Below are 23,580 nucleotides of genomic sequence, written 5' to 3' on the forward strand. Positions count from 1 at the left end.
CAGACACAGTATTTCTGACACTGGGAATACATTCCCTGAGATCCATAGATGTCCATAGTGTATTCTACGTTCTTATGGAATGAATGAGATAAAAAAATAAAGTTATAAAAAAAAGTATAATAGTATAGAAGTTGGGTTTTACGTAGGGATGTCCCGATCCGATCACGTGATCGGGATCGGCGCCGATCACGTGCTTTTCAGAGGATCGGGATCGGGAATTTTTTTTAATAAAAATCGGCAGTCAAAAAAGATTTTTTTTTTTTTTTATTCAACAAACATGACCATGTTCACGTCTTAAACTCATACGGAGGCCTTAGTTTTGGTTTTAAATTACATATAATATATCATTAATGTATTTATTGTCACACAGAGCAGAATAATTGTCCACAACAAACACATTCCCTTTAATTTACACCGTTGCAACAAACACATTCCCTTTAATTTACATCACAACAACACGTCGCTCCCGAAACACGGTTATCCACTGACTTGAGCAGCTAGAGGTTTGGAACTAAGCATTTTAAAATAGAAAGTCAAGCCAGTCCAACAGCAATTGCAATGTTTGCAAGGAGGACATTCCGTGTGGAGGAACAACTCATGAAGCAGCAAGCTGGAGGCCGACTTTTCAGACTAACTTTTCACCTGGATAACGTCAATTGTTTGCTGTGACTGAGGATTATCGTCGGCGTTTCAGACCGTAAGTCGAACACTGAATGTATACTAATGTGCAAACATATATTGAAACTTTTAATATTTCTCATGAAGCACATTTCTCAGGGTGAATGTAATAACAAGAGCCGCCGCGCTCGCGCCCCCCTCGAGGGACTATAGGCAACAGAGGGGCTTGTCTTGCTCCGCCAGTTTCTGACAAAAATGCGTCAAAATTGATTACTAATGTGAAAGATCGGATCGGGAACGATCGGGATCGGTAGATATTTAAAATCGCATGATCGGGATCGGATCGGGAGCAAAAAAAGGCGATCGGGACATCCCTAGTTTTACGCTTCAATGGCTTTATTCAAGCAACTATCTAACGATCACCCTAATAAAGAAAAAGTGCTGATTTTGTAATGCATTGAGCATACAGGAACAGGGTGGAAAGGAATCCCAACCTGAGCATGACATAAGAAGCAAAAATGGCCTACAGGTGAATACGGTCAATGCCCTGCCCTGGCAGGTGTGACGGGGGGGGGGGGGGGGGCGGAGGGTCTACACACCTGACATACGACACATACGAGCTCCACTGTAGATACTTGGGGATGGTGTCGAAGTTGACAAAGAAACCGGAGAAGAGCAACACTGGGATGGCGGTGACGGGCCCCACGAACGTCGCCACCTGGTGGACAGAGAAGAGGAGGAGCTTGAGACATTAGTCAAAGAATAAGTCAATCAATTAGGGCTGCCAATTGTAACGTGTTCATTTTGCTGATTTGTTTGAAAACCTTAACACATGCAGCTTGGATCAATAAAGGAACATCTTATCTTATCTTAAAAATGTTTGACCCTTTTTGACCCCAACCGCCTCCCATAATAATTGTATAAAAGTAAATAAGTCATAATCATGCCCAGGATCATAATGTTGCATAATCTGTTATTATGATACAATTGAAATGAAATAGAGAACGACAGCTGTGTGACAGTCGGATGTTGAAAGAACGGATACAGAGATAATGAAGTGAAACAAATAAGGAAACAAAGAAAGTCCCTCATGGATACATTATTATTATTTATTATTATATTATACAGTATTATATGTTAAGATAATATAAGATCAGATATTCCTTTATTGATCCCCTTGGGGGAAATTCAGGCATCATAGCAGCGTGGGGGAGGGGGGTACAGGTATGGGCAGGGTAATAGTTAGCCCCTTCCGTGACTGTGATGCACAGAGTGAATACACAGTCCCTTATCCCACCATGTAAAATTCCTACAATTAAGTCTCGCTTTTCTTTTCTCGTTTTTTTTTCTTTCTTTTTTAGAAACTGGTCAACACGGCTCAAAATGCGGTCACAGCGCAGGCGCATCAGGCACCGAAAGCCGGCAAAATAAAGCCGTTTTGAGCCACGTTGACAGTTGACCATTTTTTTTTAATTTATTTTATATATTTTTATTTCATTTTTTGAAAGAAAAGGCACAGGTACAGGCATACAATGCACATAAAACATAAATTTAAATGATTTGCCAATTACACGCATTGGCTTGCCCCTTGCCTCATTTAAAATAAAAAAAATCCTACCCCCTAACCCCCCACACTACCACTGTTGACAAAAAAAAAAAAAAAAAAAAATAATAATAATAATAATAACAATAATAATAATAATAATAATAATAATAATAATAATAATAATAATAATAATAGTAACCCCCCCAACCCACCCCGTCATAGGCCTGAGGAGAAAAATAATTGAACAAAGTTTCAGTTTCTAAAAATTATTTTAAATGTTTATTAGCAACGCCGAGCTTTCAAACCCTAGCGTTTGTCTGTCCGAAACCCTTGTGCAACTGTGAGTACCTTTGAAATTTCTCTGCAATACTTGTACGAGAAGCGCTTTGATAGAGAAAAGGGAGACCGACTTAATTGTAGGAACTTTACACGGTGGGATAAGGGACGGTGTATTCACTCGGTGCATCACAGTCACGAAAGGGGCTAGGTAATAGTAGAAAGACATAAATACAGGCAATAAAAGTTATAGTACAGTAGAAAAGTATAATGTATATATATTTAAAAAAAAAATTGTATTGATCTTTTCCCCCCTCCTTTTTCCTCCAATTTTCTCCCATCCCAATGTTAGTCGTTATGCCAATTCCCAATCCCCTTCCTGGTCGCTGCGCACTTACCCCCCACAGTCGGTCTGGGAGAGTGGAGGCTATCACGTGCTTCCTCCGACACACGTCTAGCCAATCAACCGCTTCTTTTCACCTGGCAGCGCGGACTCTCACTGAGAGGGCGTAGCGTGTGGAAGGATCACACTATCCCACTCAGGTCCTATCCACGCTTAGCAGGCTGTAGGAGTCGCTGTTTACAACGACCCGGACCCACCCCGCCAGCTTCTCCCACCCTCTAATACTGCCAATTGTATTAGTGTGAACGGCCAGCCAAGCTGGTGACAACGCCGGAGCTGTGAGCTGGATTCGAACAGGCGAATCCAGCGTCTCCGGTGTTGGTGACAAACGCAATCTCCGCTACGCCACCTGACCGCCCTCAGTATAATGTATATTGTAAACAATATAGTTAACTCTGAATATACGCATCTGAGCAAGTAGGCAGTGTGATCAAAGGTGCAGATGATGGTCTGTTTGCCCTACTATGGGTTACATTACACATCCCCGTGGGTAGGTACCTGTAGTGAGCTGGACGCCGCCCCGACCAGCAGCCCCAGCGACTGGGCCACCAGCGCCGTGCAGGTGGACAGGGCCATGAAGAGCAGGAAGCGGGTCGCCTCGGGCGGCTGGTCCGTCATCCAGTACACGATGCTGCAGTACATGATGGGGCAGATCACCTGGGGGGCACCAACCACCCACGGCCTCGTTAGAACTGCACTCAGACACCTTCTGACCCTTTCACTAGTCAAGTCAAGTCAAGAGTTTTATTTGTCACAGCATACAAGTATACAATGAAATGCGGGTGGTCTTGCCCGCAACGATGTGCAATACAGTGGTACAACATGTAATAGAATCCAATAAACAATAAACAACATTGTGCAATAAACAGGTAACATAGTGGGACATCACGGTATTTGTACATAGTTATTTACAGAGCATGAAGGACATGCTAGGTCCCTTGGTAGTGCAATACACTGTTACTATACTATTTTTAAAGTGACCTTTCCTTTGTGGCCATAAGTGTGGGTGTGTGCACTACCACACTGCAGAAGGTTCACCCTTTCACTACCACACTACAGAAGGATAACCCTTTCACTACCACACTACAGACGGTTAACCTTTCACTACCACACTACAGACGGTTAACCTTTCACTACCACACTACAGACGGTTAACCCTTTCACTACCACCACAATACAGAAGGTTCACCCTTTCACTACCACACTACAGAAGGTTAACCCTTTCACTACCACACTACAGACGGTTAACCCTTTACTACCACACTACAGACGGTTAACCCTTTACTACCACACTACAGACGGTTAACCTTTCACTACCACACTACAGACGGTTAACCTTTCACTACCACACTACAGAAGGATAACCCTTTCACTACCACACTACAGAAGGTTCACCCTTTACTACCACACTACAGACGGTTAACCTTTCACCACCACACTACAGAAGGTTAACCCTTTACTACCACACTACAGAAGGTTAACCTTTGACTACCACACTACAGAAGGTTAACCTTTCACTACCACACTACAGAAGGATAACCCTTTCACTACCACACTACAGACGGTTAACCCTTTATTATCACACTACAGACGGTTAACCTTCTGTAGTGTGGTAGTGAAAGGTTATGTAGTGTGGTAGTGAAAGGGTGAACCTTCTGTAGTGTGGTAGTGAAAGGGTTAACCCTTTGGTAGTGTGGTAGTGAAAGGGTTAACCTATAGCAAACACTAGAGGGCACTGTGTAATTCAACATGATGCAGTGCCTGTAGCAAACACTAGAGGGCGCTGTGTAATTCAACACGATGCAGTACCTATAACAAACACCAGAGGGCGCTGTGTAATTCAACATGATGCAGTGCCTATTACAAACACTAGAGGGCACTATGTAATTCAACACGGTGCAGTGCCTATAACAAACACCAGAGGGCACTGTGTAATTCAACATGATGCAGTGCCTATAACAAACACTAGAGGGCACTGTGTAATTCAACATGATGCAGTGCCTGTAACAAACACTAGAAGGCACTGTGTAATTCAACATGATGCAGTGCCTGTAACAAACACCAGAGGGCACTGTGTAATTCAACATGATGCAGTGCCTGTAACAAACACCAGAGGGCACTGTGTAATTCAACATGATGCAGTGCCTATAACAAACACCAGAGGGCACTGCTTCACTACGTGGTTGGATTAGATTGAGCTGTGTGTCACTAGGTTGTCAGACACGGCTCTACACTCTTCACTTGTCCTCTGCCTCACCTGGAAGGGGATGTCAGCCATGGTCTTGGCCAGGTAGTAAGCCTTCAGGCTGTACCAGTAGTTCAGATGTTCCCTCAGGAACACAGACATCTCCAGAGGAACTGACACAGACACAGACACAGACACACACACACACACACACACACACACACACACACACACACACACACACACACACACACACACACACACACACACACACACACACACACACACACACACACACACACAGAGAGAGCAGTAGCATTAGATTAGAGTCATTCACCAGACTTCATGGTGTGGCAGTTTGACTTGTTTAAGAAATACCATGATACCTTTTCCCCTCTCTCTCTCTCTCCCTCTCCCCCCGCCTCTCTCTCTTTCTTTCTCTGTCTCTCCCCCCCTCTCTCTCCCCCCCCTCTCTCTCTCTCTCTCTCTCTCTCTCTCCTCTCTCTCTCTCTCTTTCTCTCTCTCTCTCTCTCTCTCTCTCTCTCTCTCTCTCTCTCTCTCTCTCATCTCTCTCTCTCTCTCTCTCTCTGTGTCTCCCCCCCTCTCTCTCTGTGTCCCCCCCCCCTCCCCCCCCCTCTCTCTCTCTCCCTCTCTCTGTGTCTCCCCCCCTCTCTCTCTGTGTCGTCCCCCCCTCTCTCCCCCCTCCCCCCCCCCCCTCTCTCTCTCTCTCTCTCTCTCTCTCTCTCTCTCTCTCTCTCTCTCTCTGTGTCCCCCCCCCCCTCTCCCCCCCCCCCTCTCTCTCCCCCCCCCCCTCTCGCTCTCTCTCTCTCTCTCCCTCTCTCTGTGTCTCCCCCCCTCTCTCCCCCCCCTCTCTCTCCCCCCTCTCCCCCCCCCCCCCCCCCCCCCCACCCCCCCACCAGGTAGATACTCACAGGTGAGCACGGTGGGCATCAGGGCTCCGAACATGAGGAAGAGCATGGAGAAGAAGAGGAAGCCCGTGTTGTTGAAGACCTTGCTGGCGTCGTTCCCGATGTTCAGGTAGAGCAGACCGATACAGCACGCCGATAGCGATGTGTGACATCAGTCTGAGGTGGGTCAGGACCTGCACAGAGGACGAGACGACGACACGATGGAGGCCAGGCTGCTTCCCCGGGCCTCTGGCATCATCAACCATAGATATATATAGAACACTAAGGCGGAGTCACCAGCGTCACTGAACCGCCGCCATCTTGCCAGGGGCAGCCTTGAGTGAGAGTGAGTGAGCTGCACAGACAAAAATACTCATAACTCGCTGAAATATTGACGGATTTACAAACGGGTTGGTTTGCTATAAACATCAAATATGTAGTTATGATACTGAATACTTATACATTTTTTTTTAAAGATGTTTTTTTTTACAAACCGCTTGAATCATAGCCACGTTAATAATGCTTGTAATAAACCAAACCGTTTGTAAATCCGTCAATATTTCAGCGAGTTATGAGTATTTTTGTCTGTGCAGCTCACTCACTCTCACTCAAGGCTGCCCCTGGCAAGATGGCGGCGGTTCAGTGACGTCGCTCTCCATTGGCCGGCAGCGCGGGCAAGCTATCTAGTGTTCTATATATATCTATGTCATCAACCACCCCTCTGGTCACCCAGCCGCAGGCCTCTTTGTCCCCCTCCCCTCGGGCAGACGCTACCGCTCTATCACACGCTCTACCTCTGGGTTTACTACGAGCTTCTTCCCCAGTGCTGTGCGCAGCCTGAATAACTCCAAAGGCTAGATTTGTATATTATCCTATTTTGTTTTGGTGTGTTGTTACTAGTCAGGTTGTGGAAGTGCTGTTTCTGTGTGTCTGTGCATCACGCACTTTGATTATATGCACTTTTACTGTAAATTGTGCCCCTATGCATTATTATGCACTTTACTATGATATGCACCTTATAGGGGATGTTGATATCAACCTTAGCATTTGTCCTTTTATACTGTCTGTGTTTTTTTTTAATAATTTTTTCTGTACTGTTTCTACTCTGCTCCTGTATTGGATTAGTTGTAGACACACACAGGGCTAGATCCACAAAGAATGGATTGCACAGAGCAAGTTGCACCCTTACTTACAATTCATCATGAATTGAAAATGGGGGACCCTGATGTAAACAAGACGGAAGTCTTTCTCTGGTCTGCCTCCCCTTAACAATTGTGTGTATTGAGTCTTACTGTATTCTACCCATTCTACAATCAGAAATTTGATTGATTGAAAATTGTATTAACAGATTGCAGAATGGGTACAATACAGTACGGCTCAATACACACAATTGTTAAGGGGATGCAGACCAGAGAAAGACAGTGTGCTACGAAGAAATGACAAGCATGACTCCTCTGTCTTCCACAAATAAGCGACATCACTGGCTAAACTGAAAGTGAATTGACCCCTGACCTTAGTTGACCCCTGACCCTGGTTGCCGGGGGCGTCGCTCAGTCACGCACCTGGTCTCTGCATATGCATATGAACGTCCTCTTGAAGAGGATGCAGAACTGCGTCGACGTGCTCGTGGCAAACGTGTGGCTCTCGATTTGTCCCGAGTCCTGGGGAGAGGAAACGGAAGAAGCGTGACATTAACGTCAATAATGAAAAGTAAAAAAAAAACGTTTTCTTTCTTTCACCTAATTGATCTATCTCAAGCCCCGCCCTCTTTTCTCCATCCTCCAATCAAAACCGTTGCTTTCCTCGGACACATTTAAGAGGGCGGGGTTTGGGATAGGTCAATTGCGTGTTGAAATAATAACATCATCAGGTAGTATGTTGTTTTTCTGTTTTTCTGTTGTTGTATTTTTTGTTGCCCCCTTTCCCCCCCCCCCCCCCTTTTTACTTTGTAACAGGATTAGAGGGTATCTAACAAACACATGATTTACTTTAGTCTTTCATTTCATTGCATTTAAAAAAAAAAATTGTAATAATAATGAAAATTGTATTCTCTTTCCTAAAATGTCTATGCGAACCCGGGGGTCTGGGAGGGGGGTTAAGAAGCGACCTGGGCCGTCTCGCAGCCACACAGGACCGCCAGATCGGAGGAAGAGACTGTCACAACAGGATACACAGTACAGGACTATACTGACGGACCATCTATATACTGAAAAGACACTTTTTTGGTCACAAAAAAAGGTAGTAGGGAGCGACATAGGGCACTAGTGTAGTATGTACTATGTCCACCTTGCGGCTCTTTGTGGCGCAGACGTCCTTCTTGTCACACAGGCTCTTCTTCTCCTCCATGGAGCACATCCCTCCCTGCACGGCCTCGAACAGCACCGGGTTCAGGTCGCCGTACTCCCCTGAGGCCACCTCGATGACTGAGGACGAGAGACAGAGACAGATGTTTAACCTGAGGCCACCTCGATGACTGAGGACGAGAGAGACACACGGTCAGCTTGAGGCCACCTCGATGACTGAGGACGAGAAACAGAGACACACGTTTAACCTGAGGCCACCTCCATGACTGAGGACGAGAGAGACAGAGACACACGGTCAGCCTGAGGCCACCTCCATGACTGAGGACGAGAGACAGAGACAGACGTTTAACCTGAGGCCACCTCCATGACTGAGGACGAGAGAGACAGAGACACACGGTCAGCCTGAGGCCACCTCCATGACTGAGGACGAGAGACAGAGACAGATGTTTAACCTGAGGCCACTTCCATGACTGAGGACGAGAGACAGAGACACACGTTTAACCTGAGGCCACCTCCATGACTGAGGACGAGAGACAGAGACACACGTTTAACCTGAGGCCACCTCCATGACTGAGGACGAGAGAGACAGAGACAGACGTTTAACGTGAGGCCACCTCGATGACTGAGGACGAGAGACAGAGACAGGCGTTTAACCTGAGGCCACCTCCATGACTGAGGACGAGAGACAGAGACAGACGTTTAATCTGAGGCCACCTCCATGACTGAGGACGAGAGAGACAGAGACAGATGTTTAACCTGAGGCCACCTCGATGACTGAGGACGAGAGAGACACACGGTCAGCTTGAGGCCACCTCGATGACTGAGGACGAGAAACAGAGACACACGTTTAACCTGAGGCCACCTCCATGACTGAGGACGAGAGAGACAGAGACACACGGTCAGCCTGAGGCCACCTCCATGACTGAGGACGAGAGACAGAGACAGACGTTTAACCTGAGGCCACCTCCATGACTGAGGACGAGAGAGACAGAGACACACGGTCAGCCTGAGGCCACCTCCATGACTGAGGACGAGAGACAGAGACAGATGTTTAACCTGAGGCCACTTCCATGACTGAGGACGAGAGACAGAGACACACGTTTAACCTGAGGCCACCTCCATGACTGAGGACGAGAGACAGAGACACACGTTTAACCTGAGGCCACCTCCATGACTGAGGACGAGAGAGACAGAGACAGACGTTTAACGTGAGGCCACCTCGATGACTGAGGACGAGAGACAGAGACAGGCGTTTAACCTGAGGCCACCTCCATGACTGAGGACGAGAGACAGAGACAGACGTTTAATCTGAGGCCACCTCCATGACTGAGGACGAGAGAGACAGAGACAGATGTTTAACCTGAGGCCACCTCCATGACTGAGGACGAGAGACAGAGACAGACGTTTAACCTGAGGCCACCTCCATGACTGAGGACGAGAGACAGAGACAGAGAGACACGGTCAGCCTGAGGCCACCTCCATGACTGAGGAGGAGACAGAGACAGATGTTTAACCTGAGGCCACCTCCATGACTGAGGACGATACAGAGACAGAGACAGATGTTTAACCTGAGGCCACCTCCATGACTGAGGAGGAGACAGAGACAGATGTTTAACCTGAGGCCACCTCCATGACTGAGGACGATACAGAGACAGAGACAGATGTTTAACCTGAGGCCACCTCCATGACTGAGGACGAGAGACAGAGACAGACGTTTAACCTGAGGCCACCTCCATGACTGAGGAGGATACAGAGACAGAGACACACGTTTAACCTGAGGCCACCTCCATGACTGAGGACGAGAGACAGAGACAGACGTTTAACCTGAGGCCACCTCCATGACTGAGGAGACAGAGACAGAGACAGACGTTTAACCCGAGGCCACCTCGATGACTGAGGACGAGAGACAGAGACAGACGTTTAACCTGAGGCCACCTCCATGACTGAGGACGAGAGACAGAGACAGACGTTTAACCTGAGGCCACCTCCATGACTGAGGACGAGAGACAGAGACACACGTTTAACCTGAGGCCACCTCCATGACTGAGGACGAGAGAGACAGAGACAGATGTTTAACCTGAGGCCACCTCCATGACTGAGGACGAGAGACAGAGACAGATGTTTAACCTGAGGCCACCTCGATGACTGAGGACAAGAGACAGAGACAGATGTTTAACCTGAGGCCACCTCCATGACTGAGGACGAGAGACAGAGACACACGTTTAACCTGAGGCCACCTCCATGACTGAGGACGAGAGACAGAGACAGATGTTTAACCTGAGGCCACCTCGATGACTGAGGACAAGAGACAGAGACAGATGTTTAACCTGAGGCCACCTCCATGACTGAGGACGAGAGACAGAGACAGATGTTTAACCTGAGGCCACCTCCATGACTGAGGACGAGAGACAGAGACAGACGTTTAACCTGAGGCCACCTCCATGACTGAGGACGAGAGACAGAGACAGACGTTTAACCTGAGGCCACCTCCATGACTGAGGACGAGAGACAGAGACAGATGTTTAACCTGAGGCCACCTCCATGACTGAGGACGATACAGAGACAGAGACACACGGTCAGCCTGACGCCACCTCGATGACTGAGGAGACAGAGACAGAGACAGACTTTTAACCTGAGGCCACCTCCATGACTGAGGACGAGAGAGACAGAGACACACGGTCAGCCTGAGGCCACTTCCATGACTGAGGACGAGAGACAGAGACAGACAGATGATGCTATTCAAGTAATTCAATTAGACATTCAATTAATTATGTGAACCAGATACATAAAGCAAAAATAAATTAACGCACATCCTCCGTTCCTTGGTGCCGAGCCAAACGTTGTCTCTGCTGCTATTATTTGTCACAATTTAAAACACCTTGGAGCATCAAAAGTGAGTCGCGAGCCCCGCTTTGTTTTCATAGATACATAAAGCCCCAATCAGTGATCCACATCTTAACGAATGGGTAGGTTCTGCCGTCTAAAAAAAAAGAAATAGGAACATGTTTTCATTCTTTAGTTGACTGACTGAGCTCTTGATACAAGGACTAACACTAGACAACATGCTGTCATTCTCTAGTTGACTGAGCTCTAGACACAAGGACTAACACTAGACAACATGCTGTCATTCTCTAGTTGACTGACTGAGCTCTTGATACAAGGACTAACACGAGACAACATGCTGTCATTCTCTAGTTGACTGACTGAGCTCTTGATACAAGGACTAACACGAGACAACATGCTGTCATTCTCTAGTTGACTGACTGAGCTCTTGATACAAGGACTAACACGAGACAACATGCTGTCATTCTCTAGTTGACTGAGCTCTAGATACAAGGACTAACACTAGACAACATGCTGTCATTCTCTAGTTGACTGACTGAGCTCTAGATACAAGGACTAACACGAGACAACATGCTGTCATTCTCTAGTTGACTGAGCTCTAGATACAAGGACTAACACTAGACAACATGCTGTCATTCTCTAGTTGACTGACTGAGCTCTAGATACAAGGACTAACACGAGACAACATGCTGTCATTCTCTAGTTGACTGAGCTCTAGATACAAGGACTAACACTAGACAACATGCTGTCATTCTCTAGTTGACTGACTGAGCTCTAGACACAAGGACTAACACTAGACAACATGCTGTCATTCTCTAGTTGACTGAGCTCTAGATACAAGGACTAACACTAGACAACATGCTGTCATTCTCTAGTTGACTGACTGAGCTCTAGATACAAGGACTAACACTAGACAACATGCTGTCATTCTCTAGTTGACTGAGCTCTTGATACAAGGACTAACACTAGACAACATGCTGTCATTCTCTAGTCGACTGACTGAGCTCTAGACACAAGGACTAACACTAGACAACATGCTGTCATTCTCTAGTTGACTGAGCTCTTGATACAAGGACTAACACTAGACAACATGCTGTCATTCTCTAGTCGACTGACTGAGCTCTAGATACAAGGACTAACACTAGACAACATGCTGTCATTCTCTAGTTGACTGAGCTCTAGACACAAGGACTAACACTAGACAACATGCTGTCATTCTCTAGTCGACTGACTGAGCTCTAGACACAAGGACTAACACTAGACAACATGCTGTCATTCTCTAGTTGACTGAGCTCTAGACACAAGGACTAACACTAGACAACATGCTGTCATTCTCTAGTCGACTGACTGAGCTATTGATACAAGGACTAACACGAGACAACATGCTGTCATTCTCTAGTTGACTGAGCTCTAGACACAAGGACTAACACTAGACAACATGCTGTCATTCTCTAGTCGACTGACTGAGCTATTGATACAAGGACTAACACGAGACAACATGCTGTCATTCTCTAGTTGACTGACTGAGCTCTAGATACAAGGACTAACACTAGACAACATGCTGTCATTCTCTAGTTGACTGAGCTCTAGATACAAGGACTAACACTAGACACATAAACGTTGGTAATGTTGGTAAACATTGGAGTGAAACAGATATGGGTTGAGAAAGTTCCAAATAGCTTATATTCCACCTAATGATCAAATTCCTCAAGAATGGACACATTCATATGCATATAGTACAAAAAAAAGGACGGATTGAACCTTTAACGGGTGAACGAACACCTCACACGGCAGACTTATTGTAATGTGTGAGAGATGAACGAACACCTCACATGGCAGACTTATTGTACTGTGTGAGAGATGGAGAGATGATGAACGAACAGCTCACAGCAGACTGAGAGATGTTATGAATTGAAAATGGGGGACCCTGATGTAAACAAGATGAAAGTCTTTCTCTGGTCTGCATCCCCTTAACAATTGTGTGTATTGAGCCGTACTGTATAGAATAGAATAGAATAGAAATACTTTAATTATCGGGCAGCTACGTGGCGTAGTGGGCAAGGCGCTCGCCACGAAATGCTGGAGACGCTGGGCTCGTCAGTTCGAGCCCAGCGCTCCACATTTGCTTTCAGTTTAGCTGGTCGTCCGTACTAATACACATTGGCCGTATTAGGGGGTGGGAAACTGATGGGTGGGGATCGGGCGTTGTGGACAGCGACTCCTACAGGTCGGTTGGTGCGCCTGCGCAGTAGAATCAGGAAGTGTCGGGGGCAGCGTGAGCCTCCCACGCGTTACTCCTCGCCACTGAGAGATCGAGCTGCGCAGGTGAAAAGATGCGACTGCTGTTACCTCAAGTACCGGAGGGGACTTGTGCTATGTATGACTTAGTCCACATTGCAGCCGGCTTGTGGGAGGCAAGAAACAGCGTCCGTGACAGGGGAGGGTTGAATTGGATGATACGAAATTGGGATGGGAGAAAATATAGAAAATGGGAGAAAAAGTGGATAAAAAAAAAGAAATACTTTAATTATCCAGAGGGAAATTTGACACCACAAATCGCTCACATTAAACATTTAGACAGAACAAAGTCACGAATAAGAATAACAAAACAAATTGCCTAAAAATAAGAATAGAATAAAATATACAGTAAAAAATATACAGTACAAATATACAGAAGTCTACAGTAAGTGTAATATTGAACAGTGTTGTTTCAAAAGTAAGAGTCCAGGAAGATGGTAACTGTCACCCTGTGCTCAGTGATGCAGTGAGACACAGTGATGCAGTGAGACACAGTGATGCAGTGATGCAGTGAGGCTCAGTGATGCAGTGATGCAGTGAGGCTCAGTGATGCAGTGAGGCACAGTGATGCAGTGAGACACAGTGATGCAGTGAGACACAGTGATGCAGTGATGCAGTGAGGCTCAGTGATGCAGTGAGGCTCAGTGATGCAGTGAGGCTCAGTGATGCAGTGATGCAGTGAGGCTCAGTGATGCAGTGAGGCTCAGTGATGCAGTGATGCAGTGAGGCTCAGTGATGCAGTGAGACACAGTGATGCAGTGAGACACAGTGATGCAGTGAGGCTCAGTGATGCAGTGAGGCTCAGTGATGCAGTGAGGCTCAGTGATGCAGTGAGACACAGTGATGCAGTGAGACACAGTGATGCAGTGAGGCTCAGTGATGCAGTGAGGCACAGTGATGCAGTGAGACGCAGTGATGCAGTGATGCTCAGTGATGCAGTGAGACACAGTGATGCAGTGAGACACAGTGATGCAGTGAGGCTCAGTGATGCAGTGAGACACAGTGATGCAGTGAGACACAGTGATGCAGTGAGGCTCAGTGATGCAGTGAGGCTCAGTGATGCAGTGAGACACAGTGATGCAGTGAGACACAGTGATGCAGTGAGACACAGTGATGCAGTGAGGCTCAGTGATGCAGTGAGACACAGTGATGCAGTGAGACACAGTGATGCAGTGAGGCACAGTGATGCAGTGAGACATAGTGATGCAGTGAGACACAGTGATGCAGTGAGACACAGTGATGCAGTGAGACACAGTGATGCAGTGAGGCTCAGTGATGCAGTGAGGCTCAGTGATGCAGTGAGACACAGTGATGCAGTGAGACACAGTGATGCAGTGAGACACAGTGATGCAGTGAGACACAGTGATGCAGTGAGACACAGTGATGCAGTGAGACACAGTGATGCAGTGAGACTCAGTGATGCAGTGAGGCTCAGTGATGCAGTGAGACACAGTGATGCAGTGAGACACAGTGATGCAGTGAGACACAGTGATGCAGTGAGACACAGTGATGCAGTGAGACACAGTGATGCAGTGAGACACAGTGATGCAGTGAGGCTCAGTGATGCAGTGAGGCTCAGTGATGCAGTGAGGCTCAGTGATGCAGTGAGACACAGTGATGCAGTGAGGCTCAGTGATGCAGTGAGGCTCAGTGATGCAGTGAGGCTCAGTGATGCAGTGAGACACAGTGATGCAGTGAGACAGTGATGCAGTGAGACACAGTGATGCAGTGATGCAGTGAGGCTCAGTGATGCAGTGAGGCTCAGTGATGCAGTGAGACACAGTGATGCAGTGAGACACAGTGATGCAGTGAGACACAGTGATGCAGTGAGGCTCAGTGATGCAGTGAGGCTCAGTGATGCAGTGAGACACAGTGATGCAGTGAGGCTCAGTGATGCAGTGAGGCTCAGTGATGCAGTGAGACACAGTGATGCAGTGAGACACAGTGATGCAGTGAGACACAGTGATGCAGTGAGGCTCAGTGATGCAGTGAGACTCAGTGATGCAGTGAGACACAGTGATGCAGTGAGACACAGTGATGCAGTGAGGCTCAGTGATGCAGTGAGACACAGTGATGCAGTGAGGCTCAGTGATGCAGTGAGACACAGTGATGCAGTGAGACACAGTGATGCAGTGAGGCTCAGTGAGGCTCAGTGATGCAGTGAGGCTCAGTGATGCAGTGAGACACAGTGATGCAGTGAGGCTCAGTGATGCAGTGAGGCTCAGTGATGCAGTGAGACACAGTGATGCAGTGAGACACAGTGATGCAGTGAGGCTCAGTGATGCAGTGACGCTCAGTGATGCAGTGAGACACAGTGATGCAGTGAGACACATTGATGCAGTGAGACACAGTGATGCAGTGAGACACAGTGATGCAGTGAGGCTCAGTGATGCAGTGAGACACAGTGATGCAGTGAGACACAGTGATGCAGTGAGACACAGTGATGCAGTGAGGCTCAGTGATGCAGTGAGACACAGTGATGCAGTGAGGCTCAGTGATGCAGTGAGACACAGTGATGCAGTGAGACACAGTGATGCAGTGAGACACAGTGATGCAGTGAGACACAGTGATGCAGTGAGACACAGTGATGCAGTGAGGCTCAGTGATGCAGTGAGGCTCAGTGATGCAGTGAGGCTCAGTGATGCAGTGAGGCTCAGTGATGCAGTGAGACACAGTGATGCAGTGAGACACAGTGATGCAGTGAGACACAGTGATGCAGTGAGACACAGTGATGCAGTGAGACAGTGATGCAGTGAGACACAGTGATGCAGTGAGACACAGTGATGCAGTGAGACACAGTGATGCAGTGAGGCACAGTGATGCAGTGAGACACAGTGATGCAGTGAGACAGTGATGCAGTGAGACACAGTGATGCAGTGAGACACAGTGATGCAGTGAGGCTCAGTGATGCAGTGAGGCTCAGTGATGCAGTGAGACACAGTGATGCAGTGAGGCTCAGTGATGCAGTGAGACACAGTGATGCAGTGAGACACAGTGATGCAGTGAGACACAGTGATGCAGTGAGGCTCAGTGATGCAGTGAGACACAGTGATGCAGTGAGGCTCAGTGATGCAGTGAGGCTCAGTGATGCAGTGAGGCTCAGTGATGCAGTGAGACACAGTGATGCAGTGAGGCTCAGTGATGCAGTGATGCAGTGAGACACAGTGATGCAGTGAGGCTCAGTGATGCAGTGAGACACAGTGATGCAGTGAGACACAGTGATGCAGTGAGGCTCAGTGATGCAGTGAGACACAGTGATGCAGTGAGGCTCAGTGATGCAGTGTGACACAGTGATGCAGTGAGGCTCCGTGATGCATTGTAGAGTCTGATGGTATTGTACCCATTCTGCAATCTGATCATAGTACAATTTTCAATCAATCAATCAATCAATCAATCAATCAATCAATCAATCAATCAATCAATCAATCAATCAATCAATCAATGAGAGAGACGGAGAGCCGGTGCACCTACTGAAGTCTGCAGGGTTGTGGTAGGTGGGGCAGTGGAGGCCCAGGGTCTGTAGGTAGGGGATGAGGTGAGGCACCGTGCCCTTGTAGATACACTGTCCCTGACTCAGGATGTAGAGCTGGGGGGGGACAGACGGGAGGAGACACACGTGTACAGACCTGGGTATAGATATATATAGAACACTAGATAGCTTGCCCGCGCTGCCGGCCAATGGAGAGCGACGTCACTGAACCGCCGCCATCTTGCCAGGGGCAGCCTTGAGTGAGAGTGAGTGAGCTGCACAGACAAAAATACTCATAACTCGCTGAAATATTGACGGATTTACAAACGGTTTGGTTTATTACAAGCATTATTAACGTGGCTATGATTCATGGTTTGTAAAAAAAAACATCTTTAAAATCTTTTTTTTTTATAAGTATGCAGTATCATAACTACATCTTTGATGTTTATAGCAAACCAACCCGTTTGTAAATCCGTCAATATTTCAGCGAGTTATGAGTATTTTTGTCTGTGCAGCTCACTCACTCTCATTCAAGGCTAACTGGAGCAAGATGGCGGCGGTTCAGTGACGCTGGTGACTCCGCCTTAAGCTATCTAGTGTTCTATATAGATATCTATGTATGCAACAACTCATCTACAGAAAACAGGTCTGAGATCAGCACTTCCCACGGTAGACACTTAAAGGGGGCACTTCACCAAACGATGATGCCGATTTATTTTGCCCATAATCTCTGAACCGAGCGTTCAGTCCACTGCTTGCGTGATACGTGACCGGAAAGCGACCTAATAACACGAGCTACACAAGGCGCATGTGTGCGATTGCATACTGTATGTGGTATATTATTTCAACAAAAACCTGACAATATTATTTTATCAAAGAAAAAGAACCAGCTCGGCTAATGAGTTGTCAGCCATCCAGACACCGCTTGGCCTCCTGCCAGCCTACTATTGACCACTGTTGGCTAATTGATGAGGTTGAAAACCATAGGCTACTCTTTTATACATCACCTATACATCATTGAGCTACAGTTAACCTCTTAAGTCCGATCGGCCCCATCTATTTCACATCACAAATAGATCAATACAGTTCGTATTAAGTGATGTTGTGTTTCTTTTTCAAATGTAGCCAAGAGTAAAGACCCTCAATCAAAACAGCAGTCAAAGTGTATTATTTTCAGCACTACGTTTGTTTAGCAATGATTTTATTATGCACGTTATTATGCACGTTATTATGCGCTTGTAAAAATCTCTTTGCATCGGAAACCGGATGATTTAGACTCAAGGACATAACTGCGTCATGAAATCGTTGTAGTCCTAAGAAAGAGGAGACCCAGGGCTTTCGATGGACATCGACATTTCATAAAACTACACTACCCAGCTCACACCAGCCGCAGTCAAAGCTGCAGCCGTTTGACGTGAAAAAAAAATATTGACGTGAAAATCGTGATTATATATCACGGGTCGAACAAACCTGAACGTTATTGCCGTAAAATACAAAGTATATTGTTGCTTTACCATTCTGTGAACGTCTAGAAAAAAAAACATGTCGCAATCCGGTAAGAAATGGCGGAGCTATGGACATTATACAAAAGTAACTGTATCAGTCGATAGTCGATTTCATTCACGGTCTTTGCTGCCCTGTAACGGGTGCCTGGTGGTACTAAATCCAGATTTAACTCTGCCATTGGAAAGAGGAGTTTTGGGCCGATCCATAGATGTATGACTTGGCCATAATAAGGTCATTTATAGGCTTGGTATTCTATATTATACATTCATATTTCAAATAGCATGTGTCCGGATGCCAAAATTTCAGTACTGTATCTACAAAAACCCCTGTAAATCATCTGCCCTTTGTTCATTTGCTTAGACCTTTAGTACACTTGATCTCAAGAAGGTGCTGAATGAGCTAAGTGGCAATTTCTCACTTCTGGTAAATGTTAGCATGGTGTTATTCACCGTCAAAGATGGAAACAATTTAAATTATATTCTCCTTTGGTTCATTACAATTTACTCAAGCATAGTAACAGACACACTATTTCTGACACTGGGAATACAGTCCCTGAGGTCCATAGATGTCCCTAGATACCAAGAACATGCAAATGGACCTTGTAGAAGTGGAGCAATCTTCCATTTACTTGGGTATGTACTTTTAGGGGAATCCTCTGAAAATATGGCCAGGGCTTAAGAGGTTAACAGAACACAAGGATTCCTTGTCCTCCGATGACATCAATGTCAACAACATTCAAACTCGTAACTCTCAATAACTGTCAAATAGTTGAAAACCTGTTAGAGCTCTGTGATATGTGTGAAATGATGTCCAAAATAAATCAGCATTGTTTTTCCGGTGTAGTTCCCCTTTAAATCATAGGCTATGAATAACTATTTATCCAGCCACCCAGCCAGCCACCCACCCACCCACCCATTCATCTAGCATCTGTTGACCCATCCAAACAATCTTTACATTTTTGATTCTTTGGTTCATCAGTTCAGGCGCTACAGTAGGTTGTTTACCTTGTCAAACATCTCAAAGAGCTTGGCGCTGGGTTGGTGGATGGTGCAGATGATGGTGCGCCCGCCCAGGGCCAGAGAACGCATCAGGGAGACCACCTGGTAGCACGACGCACTGTCCAGACCGCTGGAGACGGAAACAATCAATTAGGGAGGAGGCCAGGAGGACAACTGACCCCAAACCCTGGTAGTTAAGCTAGTAGCATGGACACAACTGACTCCAACCCTGGTAGTTAAGCTAGTAGCATGGACACAACTGACTCCACAACCCTGGTAGTTTAGCTAGTAGCATGGACACAACTGACTCCACAACCCTGGTAGTTAAGCTAGTAGCATGGACACAACTGACCCCACAACCCTGGTAGTTAAGCTAGTAGCATGGACACAACTGACTCCACAACCCTGGTAGTTAAGCTAGTAGCATGGACACAACTGACTCCACAACCCTGGTAGTTAAACTAGTAGCAGGGACACAACTGACTCCACAACCCTGGTAGTTAAGCTAGTAGCATGGACACAACTGACCCCACAACCCTGGTAGTTAAGCTAGTAGCATGGACACAACTGACTCCACAACCCTGGTAGTTAAACTAGTAGCATGGACACAACTGACTCCACAACCCTGGTAGTTAAGCTAGTAGCATGGACACAACTGACTCCACAACCCTGGTAGTTAAGCTAGTAGCATGGACACAACTGACTCCAACCCTGGTAGTTAAGCTAGTAGCATGGACACAACTGACTCCACAACCCTGGTAGTTAAGCTAGTAGCATGGACACAACTGACTCCAACCCTGGTAGTTAAGCTAGTAGCATGGACACAACTGACTCCAACCCTGGTAGTTAAGCTAGTAGCATGGACACAACTGACTCCAACCCTGGTAGTTAAGCTAGTAGCATGGACACAACTGACTCCAACCCTGGTAGTTAAGCTAGTAGCATGGACACAACTGACTCCAACCCTGGTAGTTAAGCTAGTAGCATGGACACAACTGACTCCAACCCTGGTAGTTAAGCTAGTAGCATGGACACAACTGACTCCAACCCTGGTAGTTAAGCTAGTAGCATGGACACAACTGACTCCACAACCCTGGTAGTTAAGCTAGTAGCATGGACACAACTGACTCCACAACCCTGGTAGTTAAGCTAGTAGCATGGACACAACTGACCCCACAACCCTGGTAGTTAAGCTAGTAGCATGGACACAACTGACTCCAACCCTGGTAGTTAAGCTAGTAGCATGGACACAACTGACTCCACAACCCTGGTAGTTAAGCTAGTAGCATGGACACAACTGACTCCACAACCCTGGTAGTTAAGCTAGTAGCATGGACACAACTGACTCCACAACCCTGGTAGTTAAGCTAGTAGCATGGACACAACTGACTCCACAACCCTGGTAGTTAAGCTAGTAGCATGGACACAACTGACTCCACAACCCTGGTAGTTAGGCTAGTAGCATGGACACAACTGACTCCACAACCCTGGTAGTTAAGCTAGTAGCATGGACACAACTGACTCCACAACCCTGGTAGTTAAGCTAGTAGCATGGACACAACTGACTCCACAACCCTGGTAGTTAAGCTAGTAGCATGGACACAACGGACTCCCCAACCCTGGTAGTTAAGCTAGTAGCATGGACACAACTGACTCCAACCCTGGTAGTTAAGCTAGTAGCATGGACACAACTGACTCCACAACCCTGGTAGTTAAGCTAGTAGCATGGACACAACTGACTCCACAACCCTGGCAGTTAAGCTAGTAGCATGGACACAACTGACTCCACAACCCTGATAGTTAAGCTAGTAGCATGGACACAACTGACTCCACAACCCTGGTAGTTAAGCTAGTAGCATGGACACAACTGACTCCACAACCCTGGTAGTTAAGCTAGTAGCATGGACACAACTGACCCCCAACCCTGGTAGTTAAGCTAGTAGCATGGACACAACTGACTCCACAACCCTGGTAGTTAAGCTAGTAGCATGGACACAACTGACTCCACAACCCTGGTAGTTAAGCTAGTAGCATGGACACAACTGACTCCACAACCCTGGCAGTTAAGCTAGTAGCATGGACACAACTGACTCCACAACCCTGATAGTTAAGCTAGTAACATGGACACAACTGACTCCACAACCCTGGTAGTTAAGCTAGTAGCATGGACACAACTGACTCCACAACCCCTGGTAGTTAAGCTAGTAGCATGGACACAACTGACTCCACAACCCTGGTAGTTAAGCTAGTAGCATGGACACAACGGGCGGGAACTCAATCTGGGATCCTTAGGACACTTCTACTCATGTACAATAGAGAGCAATCCTGACCGGCAACATCACCTCCTGGTTTGGGAATAGCACTGCACCCTCCTGGTTTGGGAATAGCACTGCACAAGACCGTAGCAGACTACAAAGAGTGACACGTTCAGCCGAACGCACAATTAGAGGGGGGCTTCCCACCCTCCAGAACATTTACAACAAGCGGTGCAAGGGGAAGGCTAAGAGAATTATTAAGGACTCGAGCCACCCGAACAACTGCCTCTTTGAACTGCTGCCGTCAGGCAAGCGATACCGGAGTCTTATGGCGAGCACAGAAAGACTCAGAAGGAGCTTCTATCCCCATGCCATCAGGCTGCTAAACGAACAATAATCGCTAAACGAACAATAATCACTATGCAACAACCATCAAATGCACACAGCACACACACCCACACGCACACACTCACTCAAACAAACAACTCACTGCAGCACCCACTCTCCACACTTTAGATCACACAAACACACTTACACTTTATATTTATTGATAAAGGATTTGCACTACAACTCGTACACCTACTGTGAATTGTACCTAAACTGCACCTCGTCCATTTATGCCTTGCACTATATAGTATTGTATATTAGTACACTGCACAGTATTGTATATTGTATGGTAACTACGTCTACGAACATTGTACATATGTCTAAACTGAACACTGTGACCTCTTTTTTTACTTCTAATTTTTACTATGTTTTTATTTCATACTTATCTTGTCATGCACAGTCTCTGGAGCGCAACAGTAAGAAGCATTTTGTACAAAAGTATTCTGTACTTCTGTATGACAACTATTAAAGAAACTTGAAACTTGAAAACTTGAACCCTGGTAGTTAAGCTAGTAGCATGGACACAACTGACTCCACAACCCTGGTAGTTAAGCTAGTAGCATGGACACAACTGACCCCAACACTGGTAGTTAAGCTAGTAGCATGGACACAACTGACTCCACAACCCTGGTAGTTAAGCTAGTAGCATGGACACAACTGACTCCAACCCTGGTAGTTAAAGCTAGTAGCATGGACACAACTGACTCCAACCCTGGACACACAGACACACAGACAGACAGACAGACAGACAGACAGACAGACAGACAGACAGACAGACAGACAGACAGACAGACAAACGCACACACAGCACCAGCTGTGCTCTTTTGCTCTAAAAGCCAATACGAGTGATGCTACCCTATAGTGTTTTATTCTTCAGCACCATGTCTGTCTTCACCTGGTGGGCTCGTCAAAGAACATGACGGGGGGGTTGTTGACGAGCTCCTGCGCGATGGCCAGCCGCTTACACTGACCCCCAGACAGAGAGCTGGTACGGGTGTGAGCGCACTCCTGGAGCCCTAGAGCGGTCAGGATCTCATTCACCTGGACAGGGAGCGCGGGCGAGAGAGAGAGAGAGAGAGAGAGAGGGGAGAGAGAGGGAGAGAGAGAGATAGAGGGAGAGAGGGAGAGAGAGAGAGAGAGAGAGAGAGAGAAAGCACACCTGAAAATTATACACACAAACACGAAAACCAAAAGTAAGTGTCGATTTTCTTTTCCATGTTGGTTCTACTATAGTCAAACTTCTAGGCCTAGTGTTGTACACGTATGTAAAACTTGTGTCACGCCTGTAAAATGTTGTATGTTTTCAACTGACCAGTGCTTTTTTCACATCTGCGCTCTCGTTGAGCTTCAAGTTGGCTGAGACCTGCAAAAAAATAAAAAAAAAATAAAACATGAACATGTGTATTATATTCAACACATCCCATATGAAAATTAACTTTGGTAAAACTACAGTATTCCACTATAGAGATGTACCACAGAAACAGGCTACTGTAGCGACTCACCATGAAATGAATATACTATTCCTGTGGTTTTTCATACACAGTTCCCATGGTGATACTAAAAACACAGTAAAAACACAGTATT

At 46.6% G+C, this 23,580-nt stretch overlaps 1 protein-coding gene across 1 annotated transcript in view; it reads right to left on the reverse strand.

The window, feature by feature from the left end:
• abcg4b (ATP-binding cassette, sub-family G (WHITE), member 4b) overlaps positions 1-23,580 on the reverse strand; it is a 103,774-nt gene that overhangs the window by 6,549 nt on the left and 73,645 nt on the right. Inside the window, 11 exon segments of the mRNA XM_084330662.1 lie at positions 1,218-1,336; positions 3,342-3,500; positions 5,101-5,201; positions 5,961-6,081; positions 6,083-6,130; positions 7,499-7,597; positions 8,223-8,359; positions 16,853-16,967; positions 19,361-19,484; positions 22,892-23,037; positions 23,309-23,359. Of these exon segments, the coding sequence (XP_084186788.1) occupies positions 1,218-1,336; positions 3,342-3,500; positions 5,101-5,201; positions 5,961-6,081; positions 6,083-6,130; positions 7,499-7,597; positions 8,223-8,359; positions 16,853-16,967; positions 19,361-19,484; positions 22,892-23,037; positions 23,309-23,359 (1,220 nt within the window).

The sequence above is a fragment of the Notolepis coatsorum genome (assembly GCF_963971535.1).
Source record: "Notolepis coatsorum genome assembly, chromosome: 1".
NCBI classification, from domain to species: Eukaryota; Metazoa; Chordata; class Actinopteri; order Aulopiformes; family Paralepididae; genus Notolepis; species Notolepis coatsorum.